Source organism: Pseudophryne corroboree, chromosome 1 (assembly GCF_028390025.1).
Source record: "Pseudophryne corroboree isolate aPseCor3 chromosome 1, aPseCor3.hap2, whole genome shotgun sequence".
In the NCBI taxonomy this organism is placed as follows: domain Eukaryota; kingdom Metazoa; phylum Chordata; class Amphibia; order Anura; family Myobatrachidae; genus Pseudophryne; species Pseudophryne corroboree.
In genome coordinates this window covers 1,088,686,256-1,088,701,648 of record NC_086444.1, presented here as the reverse complement: position 1 = coordinate 1,088,701,648, position 15,393 = coordinate 1,088,686,256, and the positions used below count along the sequence as shown (strand labels likewise).

Below are 15,393 nucleotides of genomic sequence, written 5' to 3'. Positions count from 1 at the left end.
ACATATTTACGCCAAATACGGTGATAATGTTGTATGGTTACATCCTTCCTGGCTTTGATCAGGGTAGGGATGACTTCATCCGGAATGCCTTTTTCCTTCAGGATCCGGCGTTCAACCGCCATGCCGTCAAACGCAGCCGCGGTAAGTCTTGGAACAGACATGGTCCCTGCTGGAGCAGGTCCTTTCTTAGAGGTAGAGGCCACGGGTCTTCCGTGAGCATCTCTTGAATTTCCGGGTACCAAGTCCTTCTTGGCCAATCCGGAGCCACGAGTATAGTCTTTACTCCTCTCCTTCTTATGATTCTCAGTACTTTTGGTATGAGAGGAAGAGGAGGGAACACATACACTGACTGGTACACCCACGGTGTTACCAGAGCGTCCACAGCTATTGCCTGAGGGTCCCTTGACCTGGCGCAATATCTGTCCAGTTTTTTTTGTTGAGGCGGGACGCCATCATGTCCACCTTTGGTTTTTCCCAACGGTTCACAATCATGTGGAAGACTTCTGGGTGAAGTCCCCACTCCCCCGGGTGAAGATCGTGTCTGCTGAGGAAGTCTGCTTCCCAGTTGTCCACTCCCGGAATGAACACTGCTGACAGTGCTATCACATGATTTTCCGCCCAGCGAAGAATCCTTGCCACTTCCATCATTGCCCTCCTGCTTCTTGTGCCGTCCTGTGTTTACGTGGGCGACTGCCGTGATGTTGTCCGACTGGATCAACACCGGCTGACCCTGAAGCAGAGGTCTTGCCTGACTTAGGGCATTGTAAATGGCCCTTAGTTCCAGGATATTTATGTGAAGTGACGTTTCCATGCTTGACCACAAGCCCTGGAAATTTCTTCCCTGTGTGACTGCTCCCCAGCCTCTCAGGCTGGCATCCGTGGTCACCAGGACCCAATCCTGAATGCCGAATCTGCGGCCCTCTAGGAGATGAGCACTCTGTAACCACCACAGGAGAGACACCCTTGTCCTTGGAGACAGGGTTATCCGCTGATGCATTTGAAGATGCGATCCGGACCATTTGTCCAGCAGATCCCACTGAAAAGTTCTTGCGTGGAATCTGCCGAATGGAATCGCTTCGTAAGAAGCCACCATCTTTCCCAGGACCCTTGTGCATTGATGTACTGACACTTGGCCTGGTCTTAGGAGGTTCCTGACTAGGTCGGATAACTCCTTGGCTTTCTCCTCCGGGAGAAACACCTTTTTCTGTACGGTGTCCAGAATCATCCCTAGGAACAGCAGACGTGTCGTCGGAATCAGCTGCGATTTTGGAATATTTAGAATCCATCCGTGCTGTCGTAGTACTACTTGAGATAGTGCTACTCCGACCTCTAACTGTTCTCTGGACCTTGCCCTTATCAGGAGATCGTCCAAGTAAGGGATAATTAAGACGCCTTTTCTTCGAAGAATCATCATCATTTCGGCCATTACCTTGGTAAAGACCCGGGGTGCCGTGGACAATCCAAACGGCAGCGTCTGAAACTGATAGTGACAGTTCTGTACCACAAACCTGAGGTACCCTTGGTGAGAAGGGCAAATTGGGACATGGAGGTAAGCATCCTTGATGTCCAGAGACACCATATAGTCCCCTTCTTCCAGGTTCGCTATCACTGCTCTGAGTGACTCCATCTTGAACTTGAACCTTTTTATGTAAGTGTTCAAGGATTTCAGTTTTAAAATGGGTCTCACGAGCCGTCCGGCTTCGGTACCACAAACAGCGTGGAATAATACCCCTTTCCCTGTTGTAGGAGGGGTACCTTGATTATCACCTGCTGGGAATACAGCTTGTGAATGGCTTCCAATACCGCCTCCCTGTCGGGGGGAGACGTTGGTAAAGCAGACTTCAGGAACCGGCGAGGGGGAGACGTCTCGAATTCCAATTTGTACCCCTGAGATACTACCTGCAGGATCCAGGGGTCCACTTGCGAGTGAGCCCACTGCGCGCTGAAATTCTTGAGACGGGCCCCCACCGTGCCTGAGTCCGCTTGTAAGGCCCCAGCGTCATGCTGAGGACTTGGCAGAAGCGGGGGAGGGCTTCTGTTCGTGGGAAGAGGCTGTCTGCTGCAGTCTTTTTCCCCTTCCTCTGCCCCGGGGCAGATATGAGTGGCCTTTTGCCCGCTTGCCCTTATGGGGACGAAAGGACTGAGCCTGAAAAGACGGTATCTTTTTCTGCTGCGAGGTGACTTGATGTAAAAAGGTGGATTTTCCAGCCGTTGCCGTGGCCACCAGGTCCGATAGACCGACCCCAAATAACTCCTCCCCTTTATACGGCAATACTTCCATATGCCGTTTGGAATCCGCATCCCCTGACCACTGTCGCGTCCATAATCCTCTTCTGGCAGAAATGGACATCGCACTTACTCTTGATGCCAGAGTGCAAATATCCCTCTGTGCATCTCGCATATATAGAAATGCATCCTTTAAATGCTCTATAGTCAATAATATATTGTCCCTGTCCAGGGTATCAATATTTTCAGTCAGGGAATCCGACCAAGCCACCCCAGCACTGCACATCCAGGCTGAGGCGATTGCTGGTCGCAGTATAATACCAGTATGTGTGTATATACTTTTAAGGATATTTTCCAGCTTCCTATCAGCTGGTTCCTTGAGGGCGGCCGTATCGGGAGACGGTAACGCCACTTGTTTTGATAAGCGTGTGAGCGCCTTATCTACGCTAGGGGGTGTTTCCCAACGCGCCCTAACCTCTGGCGGGAAAGGGTATAATGCCAATAATTTTAATTCATCTGATTCAGGAAAAACTACGGGTAGTTTTTTCACACCCCACATAATACCCTTTTTTGTGGTACTTGTAGTATCAGAAATGTTCAAAACCTCCTTCATTGGCGTGATCATGTAACGTGTGGCCCTACTGAAAAATCCGTTTGTTTCCTCACCGTCGACACTGGAGTCAGTGTCCGTGTCAGTGTCTGTATCGACCTGAGGTAACGGGCGTTTTATAGCCCCTGACGGTGTTTGAGACGCCTGTACAGGTATTAACTGATTTGCCGGCTGTCTCATGTCGTCAACAGTCTTTTGTAAAGTGCCGACACTATCACGTAATTCTTTCCATAAGACCATCCAGTCAGGTGTCGACTCCCTAGGGGGTGACATCACTAACACAGGCAATTGCTCCGCCTCCACACCATTTTCCTCCTCATACATGTCGACACAGCGTACCGACACACAGCACACACACAGGGAATGCTCTGATAGAGGACAGGACCCCACTAGCCCTTTGGGGAGACAGAGGGAGAGTTTGCCAGCACACACCAGAGCGCTATATATATATACAGGGATAACCTTATATAAGTGTTTTTCCCTAATATAGCTGCTGTATATATTAATATGCCAATTTAGTGCCCCCCCTCTCTTGTTTTACCCTGTTTCTGTAGTGCAGGACTGCAGAGGAGAGTCAGGGAGCCTTCCTCCAACGGAGCTGTGAGGAAAAAATGGCGCTTGTGTGCTGAGGAGATAGGCTCCGCCCCTTTTTCGGCGGCCTTTCTCCCGCTTTTTTGTGGAAAACTGGCAGGGGTTAAATACATCCATATAGCCCAGGAGCTATATGTGATGTATTTTTAGCCATTTAAGGTATTTTCATTGCGTCCCAGGGCGCCCCCCCCCCCAGCGCCCTGCACCCTCAGTGACCGGAGTGTGAAGTGTGCTGAGAGCAATGGCGCACAGCTGTGATGCTGTGCGCTACCTTATTGAAGACAGGACGTCTTCTGCCGCCGATTTTCCGGACCTCTTCACTCTTCTGGCTCTGTAAGGGGGCCGGCGGCGCGGCTCTGGGACCCATCCATGGCTGGGCCTGTGATCGTCCCTCTGGAGCTAATGTCCAGTAGCCTAAGAAGCCCAATCCACTCTGCACGCAGGTGAGTTCGCTTCTTCTCCCCTTAGTCCCTCGATGCAGTGAGCCTGTTGCCAGCAGGTCCCACTGAAAATAAAAAAACCTATTTAAACTTTTACTCTAAGCAGCTCAGGAGAGCCACCTAGATTGCACCCTTCTCGTTCGGGCACAAAATCTTAACTGAGGCTTGGAGGAGGGTCATAGGGGGAGGAGCCAGTGCACACCAGCTAGTCCTAAAGCTTTTACTTTGTGCCCAGTCTCCTGCGGAGCCGCTATTCCCCATGGTCCTTTCGGAGTCCCCAGCATCCACTAGGACGTTAGAGAAATGGAGATAAGCCTGATGCGGCAGCCATATCGGAATGTGGAGGTACGCATCCTTGATATCCAGGGATACCTGGAATCCCCCTTCTTCCAGACCTGATATCACCGCCCTGAGAGACTCCATCTTAAACTTGAACTCCTTTAGAAAGGGGTTTAATGATTTTAGTTTCAGAATGGGCCTGACCGAACCATCCGGTTTCGGTACCACTAAAAGGTTTGAATAGTAACCTGTGGCCTGCGCTGGAGGAGGAACTGGCACAATGACCTGTGCCTCCACCAGCTTTTGGACAGCCTCTTGTAATACAGTGCTGTCTGCCAACAGAGCTGGCAAGCCTGATTTTAAAAAACGATGAGGAGGGAGACTTTGAAATTCCAGCCTGTATCCCTGGGATACAATATCTATCACCCAGGGATCCAAGCCGGACGAAACCCAGACGTGACTGAATTGTCCGAATCTCGCTCCCACTGACCCCACCTCCAGGCCGTGCGGTCCACCGTCATGCGGAGGACTTTGGTGTACCTGAAGCAGGCTTTTGTTCCTGGAAACCTGCAGCGGCAGGTTTCTTGGACTTAACTCGACCTCTCCTAAAGAAGGTATTGGACGGTCTGGCCTTTCTAGGCTTGTTAGGCCGAAAGGACTGTGTTGCAGATGAAGAGAAGGATTTCTTCGGAGCAGGTGCTGCTGAGGGAAGAAACGGAGACTTACCCGCTGTAGCTATGGATATCCACGCGTCTAGAGTTTCCCCAAAGAGAGCCTGACCTGTATAGAGTAGGGACTCCACGTCGGCCGACCACTGGCGCAGCCACAGTCCCCGACGAGCTGAAACAGACATGGAAGATATGCCCGCAGCCATGGAACCCAGGTCTTTCATGGATTCTACCATAAAACCTGCTGAAGCATGTATGTTGCGTAAAAATAATGCAACATCATCCTTATCCATCGTATCCAAATCCTCAAGTAAGGTAGCCGACCACTTTACTATAGCCTTTGCAATCCATGCACTAGCAATAGTGGGACGTAATATGGCCCCTGAAGCAGTTTACATTGAATTGAGAGTTTTTTTGTCAATTTTCCGATCAGCCGATCCTGGAACAGGTAAAACCACCTTCTTTGAGAGTCTGGACACAGATGCGTCAATAATCGGTGGGTTTTCCCATTTTTTTCTTTTTTCTCAAGGCTTTCCCATGCTTTCTCAAATATAGAATTTAATTCCTTTGACGCAGGGAAGGTTAGCAAGGCTTTTTTATTTTCAGTGAAAAAGGCCTCCTCAACCTTGTCAGGTGTGGTATCATTAATATTCAACACATTCCTGATAGCCTCTATCATCAATTGCACCCCTTTTGCAAGGGATGCATACCCCCGCGACACATCCCCATCCCCGTCTGTGGTATCGGTATCCGTGTCGTCTTGTGACACATGCACAAGCGCACGCTTATGGGGGTATATAGCGGAGCGTCCTGAGGTACCAGAAACCAGCCATACTGCCATAGAGCTCTGTAATACCTGGGTTGCAGATTCATTACTTGCAACCCTGTCAGAAATCTGAGAAATCCACGATTTGATAGAGGAAAACCACTCAGGTTCCCTTGCTGGTATCTGTGCTAAACCAGTGCTATCCTGATTACATGGAATGGGATCATCCTGGGAGGACAAATCCTCTGCAGCATATGATACAGTAGCTAAAGGAGACCACCAAACACTCTACACACACAGAGAGAGGTGAGGGCAGACAGAGCTTCACCCCCCCAAGAATGGCAAGAGACACACAGAGATTGGAGACAACCCACACACAGCGCTTTTACCAAAGGGAGACCCCTTATCAGCGCTGACTTTGCACCTTAAAAGGACACAGTCGTATTACAGCTTCCCCCCCCCCCCCCCCCCCCTCCTTCTACAACCCCCTGGTACAGTTTACAGCTAGCTGGAGTTGCTGTGGAGGGACCAGATTCTCCTTCTCAGCACTGTGCAGGCAGGAAAATGGCGCTGAGACGTTGCTGGGTCCGCTCTGAGGAGAAGCTCCACCCCCTTAATGGCGCTGTCTTCCTGCTCTTAATGAATTATACTGGCCTGAGGAATTAGTGCTGGCTGAGAGCCGAGGACCCCGACAGGCTTCTGGACCAGTGTAGGGGGCGCCCCTCACAGCGCCGCACCATGTACCGCTGAGCCTTTCCATGAGCGCAGTTAATACTGCGCTCCCTCCCGCTGCCGCCATCTTCACACTGGGCCCCCGCTTGCTAGGGGGGGGTCGGTGTCTCACTCGCCACTTCTTCAGCTCTGTAAGGGGGTGGCGGCATGCTGCTGGGGCGAGCGATCCCCTGTGGCGGGGAGCGATCCGACCCCTCTGGTGCTCAGTGTCCAGTCAGCGGAGACAGTGGGTCAGACCTCGCAGGACGGACACTGCTCCTCGCCTTAGTCCCTTCGCTGCAGGGAGGCTGTTGCCAGCAGCCTCCCTGTAAAATAAACTCTAAACTAAAAACTTCTTTAGGAAAGCTCAGGAGAGCTCCCCTAGCTGTGACCGGCTCCTCCGGGCACATTTTCTAAACTGAGTCTGGAAGGAGGGGCATAGAGGGAGGAGCCAGCCCACACTCTCAAACTCTTAAAGTGCCAATGGCTCCTGGTGGACCCGTCTATACCCCCATGGTACTAATGTGGACCCCAGCATCCTCTAGGACGTAAGAGAAATAAAATCATACAATTTGTTCAAACATTCTTAAAGTTTAACTCAGGTCTAACATTTCAAGGACATAGAAATTATGGTTTAACTGCGATTTATTGGTGGAGGTCATTATAGACTGAAGTGTGTTGCAGAACAATGAAGCAAATCATTAAAAAGTTGATCGTGTGCAGCCCACGCATTCTGTAGCCATCAGAAACCTGTGGCCTGTGATCTTACCTGATCTGTCATTTAAGCCTTGTTGCAAGAGTTTCACTCTTTGAGCAATGCTTAATGCTCTTATGTGAACCTTTTCCGCCAAAACCTTTATTAGGGGAAGAGAACAGACACTGAATACATTTGCAAACCAACACTTAACACTTTAATATTCCACATTTCCAGCACTGTACATTTCTGAATCACTTTCCCCTTGTGTTACCGTACATCACACTGCTGCAAGCATCACAAAGTCACCTGGTATGCAAGCTTCCGCACAAGTTCCTTCACGTCCATGGTGCGACCCACAATTTTTGGCAAGGTTCTGGCAGAAGGAGCAATACAAGATAACACCGCTCTCCGCACTTCTGCATTCAAGTCATTTTCCAGCAAGTGCATGTATGCTACAAAGGATAGACAGTTACTGACTTTAACATGAGCAAAAATAAGATTTTACTCACCGGTAAATCTATTTCTCGTAGTCCGTAGTGGATGCTGGGAACTCCGAAAGGACCATGGGGAATAGCGGCTCCGCAGGAGACTGGGCACAACTAAAAGAAAGCTTTTAGACTACCTGGTGTGCACTGGCTCCTCCCACCATGACCCTCCTCCAAACCTCAGTTAGGATACTGTGCCCGGAAGAGCCGACACAATAAGGAAGGATTTTGAATCCCGGGTAAGACTCATACCAGCCACACCAATCACACCGTATAACTCGTGATACCATATCCAGTTAACAGTATGAAACATAACTGAGCCGCCTCTCAACAGATGGCTCATAATAACAACCCTTTAGTTAACAATAACTATGTACAAGTATTGCAGACAATCCGCACTTGGGATGGGCGCCCAGCATCCACTACGGACTACGAGAAATAGATTTACCGGTGAGTAAAATCTTATTTTCTCTAACGTCCTAGTGGATGCTGGGAACTCCGAAAGGACCATGGGGATTATACCAAAGCTCCCAAACGGGCGGGAGAGTGCGGATGACTCTGCAGCACCGAATGAGAGAACTCAAGGTCCTCCTCAGCTAGGGTATCAAATTTGTAGAATTTTGCAAACGTGTTTGCCCCTGACCAAGTAGCAGCTCGGCAAAGTTGTAAAGCCGAGACCCCTCGGGCAGCCGCCCAAGATGAGCCCACCTTCCTTGTAGAATGGGCTTTAACTGATTTAGGATGCGGCAGTCCAGCCGCAGAATGCGCCAGCTGAATTGTGCTACAAATCCAGCGAGCAATAGTCTGCTTAGAAGCAGGAGCACCCAGTTTGTTGGGTGCATACAGGATAAATAACGAGTCAGTTTTCCTGACTCCAGCCGTCCTGGAAACAAATTTTCAAGGCCCTGACGACGTCCAGTAACTTGGAATCCTCCAAGTCGCTAGTAGCCGCAGGCACTACAATAGGTTGGTTCAAGTGAAAAGCAGATACCACCTTAGGGAGAAACTGGGGACGAGTCCTAAATTCTGCCCTATCCATATGGAAAATCAAATAAGGGCTTTTAAATGACAAAGCCGTCAATTCTGATACACGCCTGGCCGAAGCCAAGGCCAATAACATGACCACTTTCCACGTGAGATATTTTAGATCCACGGTCTTTAGTGGCTCAAACCAATGTGATTTTAGGAAACTCAACACCACGTTGAGATCCCAAGGTGCCACTGGAGGCACAAAAGGGGGCTGAATATGCAGCACTCCTTTTACAAATGTCTGAACTTCAGGTAGTGAAGCTAGTTCTTTTTGGAAGAAAATCGACAGAGCCGATATCTGTACCTTAATGGAGCCTAATTTTAGGCCCATAATCACTCCTGCCTGTAGGATGTGCAGAAATCGACCGAGCTGAAATTCCTCTGTTGGGGCCTTTCTGGCCTCACACCAAGCAACATATTTCCGCCATATGCGGTGATAATGTTTTACAGTTACATCTTTCCTGGCTTTAATCAGCGTAGGAATGACATCCTCCGGAATGCCCTTTTCCTTTAGGATCCGGCGTTCAACCGCCATGCCGTCAAACGCAGCCGCGCTAAGTCTTGGAACAGACAGGGCCCTTGCTGCAGCAGGTCCTGTCTGAGCGGCAGAGGCCATGGGTCCTCTGAGATCATCTCTTGAAGTTCCGGGTACCACGCTCTTCTTGGCCAATCCGGAACCACGAGTATTGTCCTTACTCCTCGTTTTCTTATTATTCTCAGTACCTTTGGTATGAGAGGCAGAGGAGGGAACACATAAACTGACTGGTACACCCACGGTGTCACTAGAGCGTCCACCGCTATCGCCTGAGGGTCCCTTGACCTTGCGCAATATCTCTCTAGTTTTTTGTTTAGGCGGGACGCCATCATGTCCACCTGTGGCCGTTCCCAACGATTTACAATCAGTGTGAAGACTTCTGGAGGAAGTCCCCACTCTCCCGGGTGGAGGTCGTGCCTGCTGAGGAAGTCTGCTTCCCAGTTGTCCACTCCCGGAATGAACACTGCTGACAGTGCTAGTACGTGATTTTCCGCCCATCGGAGAATCCTTGTGGCTTCTGCCATTGCCGTCCTGCTTCTTGTGCCGCCCTGTCGGTTTACATGGGCGACCGCCGTGATGTTGTCTGACTGGATCAGTACCGGCTGGTGTAGAAGCAGGGGTTTTGCCTGACTTAGGGCATTGTAAATGGCCCTTAGCTCTAGAATATTTATGTGTAGGGAAGTCTCCTGACTCGACCATAGTCCTTGGAAGTTTCTTCCCTGTGTGACTGCCCCCCCAGCCTCGAAGGCTGGCATCCGTGGTCACCAGGACCCAGTCCTGTATGCCGAATCTGCGGCCCTCTAGAAGATGAGCACTCTGCAGCCACCACAGCAGAGACACCCTGGTTCTTGGAGACAGGGTTATTAGCCGATGCATCTGAAGATGCGATCCGGACCATTGGTCCAACAGGTCCCACTGAAAGATTCTGGCATGGAACCTGCCGAAAGGAATTGCTTCGTAAGAAGCCACCATCTTTCCCAGGACTCGCGTGCAGTGATGCACCGACACCTGTTTTGGTTTCAGGAGGTCTCTGACTAGAGATGACAGCTCCTTGGCTTTCTCCTCCGGGAGAAACACTTTTTTCTGGACTGTGTCCAGAATCATTCTTAGGAACAGTAGACGTGTCGTCGGAACCAGCTGTGACTTTGGAATATTCAGAATCCAACCGTGCTGGTGTAGCACCTCCTGAGATAGTGCTACTCCTACCAACAACTGCTCCCTGGATCTCGCCTTTATTAGGAGATCGTCCAAGTACGGGATAATTAAAACTCCCTTTTTTCGAAGGAGTATCATCATTTCCGCCATTACCTTGGTAAACACCCTCGGTGCCGTGGACAGTCCAAACGGCAGCGTCTGGAATTGGTAATGGCAATTCTGTACCGCAAATCTGAGGTACTCCTGGTGAGGATGATAAATGGGGACATGCAGGTAAGCATCCTTGATGTCCAGGGATACCATGTAATCCCCCTCGTCCAGGCTTGCAATAACCGCCCTGAGCGATTCCATCTTGAACTTGAATTTTTTTATGTATGTGTTCAAGGATTTCAAATTTAAAATGGGTCTCACCGAACCGTCCGGTTTCGGTACCACAAACAGTGTGGAATAGTAACCCCGTCCTTGTTGAAGTAGGGGCACCTTGACTATCACCTGCTGGGAATACAGCTTGTGAATTGCCTCTAGCACAGCCTCCCTGCCCGAGGGAGTTGTTGGCAAGGCAGATTTGAGGAAACAGCGGGGGGGAGACGCCTCGAATTCCAGCTTGTACCCCTGAGATACTACTTGAAAGATCCAGGGATCCACCTGTGAGCGAGCCCACTGATCGCTGAAATTTTTGAGGCGGCCCCCCACCGTACCTGGCTCCGCCTGTGGAGCCCCACCGTCATGCGGCGGACTTGGAAGAAGCGGGGGAGGACTTTTGCTCCTGGGAACCTGCTGTTTGTTGCAGCCTTTTTCCCCTACCTCTGCCTCTGGACAGAAAAGACCCGCCTTTTCCTCGCCTGTTTTTCTGGGTCCGAAAGGACTGTACCTGATAAAACGGCGCTTTCTTAGGCTGTGAGGGAACATGGGGTAAAAATGCTGACTTCCCAGCTGTTGCTGTGGAAACTAGGTCCGAGAGACCATCCCCGAATAACTCCTCACCCTTATAAGGCAAAACTTCCATGTGCCTTTTGGAATCTGCATCCCCTGTCCACTGCCGAGTCCATAAGCCTCTCCTAGCAGAAATGGACAATGCACTTATTTTAGATGCCAGCCGGCAGATCTCCCTCTGTGCATCTCTCATGTATAAGACTGAGTCTTTTATATGCTCTATGGTTAGCAGAATAGTGTCCCTGTCTAGGGTGTCAATATTTTCTGACAGGGAATCTGACCATGCAGCGGCAGCACTGCACATCCATGCTGACGCAATAGCTGGTCTAAGTATAAAGCCCGAGTGTGTATATACAGACTTCAGGATCGCCTCCTGCTTTCTATCCGCAGGCTCCTTCAGGGCGGCCGTATACGGAGACGGAAGTGCCACCTTTTTAGACAAACGTGTGAGCGCTTTATCCACCCTGGGAGGTGTTTCCCAACGTGCCCTATCCTCTGGCGGGAAAGGGAACGCCATTAGTAACTTCTTAGAGATTACCAATCTTTTATCAGGGAAAGCCCACGCTTCTTCACACACTTCATTTAATTCTTCAGATGGGGGAAAAACTACGGGTAGTTTTTTCTCCCCAAACATAATACCCTTTTTAGTGGTACCTGGGTTTATATCCGAAATTTGCAACACCTCTTTCATTGCCTCAATCATGCAACGAATGGCCCTAGTGGACATTAGATTAGACTCATCGTCGTCGACACTGGTATCAGTATCCGTGTCGACATCTGCGTCTGCCATCTGAGGTAGCGGGCGTTTTAGAGCCCCTGATGGCCTTTGAGACACCTGGGCAGGCACGAGCTGAGAAGCCGGCTGTCCCGCATTTGGCATGTCGTCAAATTTTTTGTGTAAGGAGTCGACACTTGCACGTAATTCCTTCCATAAAACCATCCACTCAGGTGTCTGCCCCGCAGGGGGTGACATCACTTCTATAGGCATCTGCTCCGCCTCCACATAATTTTCCTCATCAAACATGTCGACACAGCCGTACCGACACACCACACACACCGGGAATGCTCTAACAGAGGACAGGACCCCACAGAAGCCCTTTGGGGAGACAGAGAGAGTATGCCAGCACAAACCAGAGCGCTATATAATGCAGGGACTAACTGAATTATGTCCCCTTTAGCTGCTATAATATTTTTTTGCGCCTAAATTTAGTGCCCCCCCTCTCTTTTTTTACCCTTTCTGTAGTGTAGACTGCAGGGGAGAGCCAGGGAGCTTCCTTCCAGCGGAGCTGTGAGGGAGAAATGGCGCCAGTGTGCTGAGGGAGATAGCTCCGCCCCTTTTTCGCTGACTTTTCTCCCGCTTTTTTAGGGATTCTGGCAGGGGTAATTATCACATATATAGCCTCTGGGGCTATATATTGTGATTGTTTTGCCAGCCAAGTTTTTTTTATTGCTGCTCAGGGCGCCCCCCCCCCAGCGCCCTGCACCCTCAGTGACCGGAGTGTGAAGTGTGTATGAGGAGCAATGGCGCACAGCTGCAGTGCTGTGCGCTACCTTGGTGAAGACAGAAGTCTTCATGCCGCCGATTTTCCGGACTTCTTCTTGCTTCTGGCTCTGTAAGGGGGACGGCGGCGCGGCTCCGGGAACGAATACCAAGGCCAGTTCCATGCGGTCGATCCCTCTGGAGCTAATGGTGTCCAGTAGCCTAAGAAGCCCAAGCTAGCTGCAAACAGGTAGGTTCGCTTCTTCTCCCCTTAGTCCCTCGTTGCAGTGAGCCTGTTGCCAGCAGGTCTCACTGTAAAATAAAAAACCTAAAATATACTTTCTTTCTAGGAGCTCAGGAGAGCCCCTAGTGTGCATCCAGCTTGGCCGGGCACAAAAATCTAACTGAGGTTTGGAGGAGGGTCATGGTGGGAGGAGCCAGTGCACACCAGGTAGTCTAAAAGCTTTCTTTTAGTTGTGCCCAGTCTCCTGCGGAGCCGCTATTCCCCATGGTCCTTTCGGAGTTCCCAGCATCCACTAGGACGTTAGAGAAACATACATGTGTAAAGATCTTTATGCATCCTCCTATCCCCTCAAGCATTCTACTTGCAAGCATTAGTACAGCACTGTAATCTGCTGCTGTGTGTGTTTCCAGCTACTGGACAACATATAGCTAAAGTTGGTACTGCCACCAAAAGCAGAAGCCTTTACAATGCCTGCTAACTTGGAACGAAGGAATCTAAGGCTGCGTACACACTATGCAATATCACATAGGATCCGGCTAATACCCACCGGTTTCTAACGATACTGTATAGTGTGTACACTAGATATAGTGTATGAGGCAAACTCCAGCAGATCGTATGCTGCATCACACGTCGGAACTGCATGCAGGTCCGAGGTGCGATGTTGCTTATGAGGGCCAGGCTGCCAGTATAAGATGAAAAGCCCAAACAACAAAGCACAGAATGCCAGTTATTTTCTCTTTAAACTCTGACATTATAGGTCACTGAATTTTCATTTAATTCGATTTGTTTTAGAGTTTGGAACAGTCACTAATATGCATATGTTTACACTTATCAGAGTAACGTAATTAAAGCAACCTCATCCATCCATAGCAGCTTTTTACATGATGCCATAGCAAGGATGGCACAGACAACTGAATCTATTCCAGCGTGCTCCTCCACATTATGAGGTTGTAAAAACAACAAAGTAGTATTATGATGACATTAGTTTTTCATGCGTTACAAAACAGGCTGTGTAATTCATTCTCTATAGATATGTTAATTAACATAATATTGAACGGCAATAAAAAAAAAACGTTATTCTCACCATTGGAAACAGGACAATTTACATCACTCGGGTCCTGAAGCCTAGCCAGAGCCAGCACTGCTTGGATCCGCACATTGGGCACTCGGTCTGTCACCCGTATCAGCATGGCATCATGGATCTTATCAAACAAATCATCATCGATCTGAGCGTTTTCTGGCAGGTTTACCAATAGCTTATAAATAAGCTGGCAAACCCTGAACCTCACTGCCATGCTATTAGCAGTGTGAGACTGAAAGAAAAATACAAATTATACAAAATATTGTTAATAGATGCATTAAAAGGGTATAACATTTTTCTGTACATACAGTATGGTTATTAGGGTGTTTGCCATCAAGACTTTCCTTTAGCCTCAATACCTACAAGCAGTCTCTGAAAATGTAACTATTCAGGCGAGCTTATCAACTTCCTGAACCAGACTCTGAAGCTGGGTACACACTGAGCAGTATGCCGTTCCATCGGCAGCATCGGACCGACATAGTGCCTAAATCGCTCTGTGTGTACGCTCAATATGCGCCCCCCCGCAGTCACATGCAACGTCAGGTTTGATGTGCTGCAAATCAAACCTGACGATATCGTTAGCATCCTGAAGTATGCTAATGAAAGACGGAACATGATCATTCCGTCCTACATTAAAGTCGCCCCAGTGTGTACGGGAAATCCGTGCTGACAGGTATTCGTTACGATGTGAATCAGCCACATTATATTAATACTGTGAAGCGTAGCTATGTTTAAGTAAGCTTGATCAACCATGTTTTAATTCTTTCTAAAGCGAACACTGGGCTTTAATATGATTTTACATCTTTCAATAAAACAATACCATTTCTTTACTACTTATTATTCCTATTATAGCAGAAAATATGTAGATAGACTAAACATTAAAACATACAAAAGTACTCAGATATAGAGGAAACAGATGAGAACAAATTATCAGTATAATTAAATACATCTGAATATTAATACAAGATTGAAAACTTTTCAGAGAAACACACAGTATAAAAGGATTTTTTTATTTTTTTTTGTTAAACCAGTAGTCACAGCATAATAAAAAAAAAAAAATAGGATTTATTGGTAGATAATTAAAATCCTCTCATGGTCCATAAGGGATACTGGGGTCACTTAGTACGATGGGGTATAGATGGGGTCCAAAGGAGCCGGTGCACTTTAAATTTCTTCAACTGGGTGTGCTGACTCCTCCCCTCTATGACCCCTCCCACAGCCAGTATAGGTAAAACTGTGCCAGAAGAAGAATGGACATACTTGAGAGAAGGAACATAAACAACAAGTGGTGAGATTCACACACCAGCACACCACAACATAAACCGACCAGCAATGGCTGGTAACAAACAAAAAATGCTGAGCAATCAAACTTTCATACAAGAAAATCTGTTGAAAAGTCAACACTCTGCGGCGAGTGCCCAGTATTCTTTATGGACTACGAGCCGTTCTCTTGATATAGATCT

At 48.7% G+C, this 15,393-nt stretch overlaps 1 protein-coding gene across 1 annotated transcript in view; it reads right to left on the bottom strand.

Annotated features, from left to right (window-relative positions):
* NCAPG (non-SMC condensin I complex subunit G) overlaps nucleotides 1-15,393 on the bottom strand; it is a 239,049-nt gene that overhangs the window by 150,101 nt on the left and 73,555 nt on the right. The window contains exons 3-5 of the mRNA XM_063921442.1: nucleotides 13,934-14,162; nucleotides 7,295-7,440; nucleotides 7,061-7,145 (exon numbers count right to left, since the gene is read on the bottom strand). Of these exons, the coding sequence (XP_063777512.1) occupies nucleotides 7,061-7,145; nucleotides 7,295-7,440; nucleotides 13,934-14,162 (460 nt within the window). The remainder of the gene's footprint in view (nucleotides 1-7,060; nucleotides 7,146-7,294; nucleotides 7,441-13,933; nucleotides 14,163-15,393) is intronic.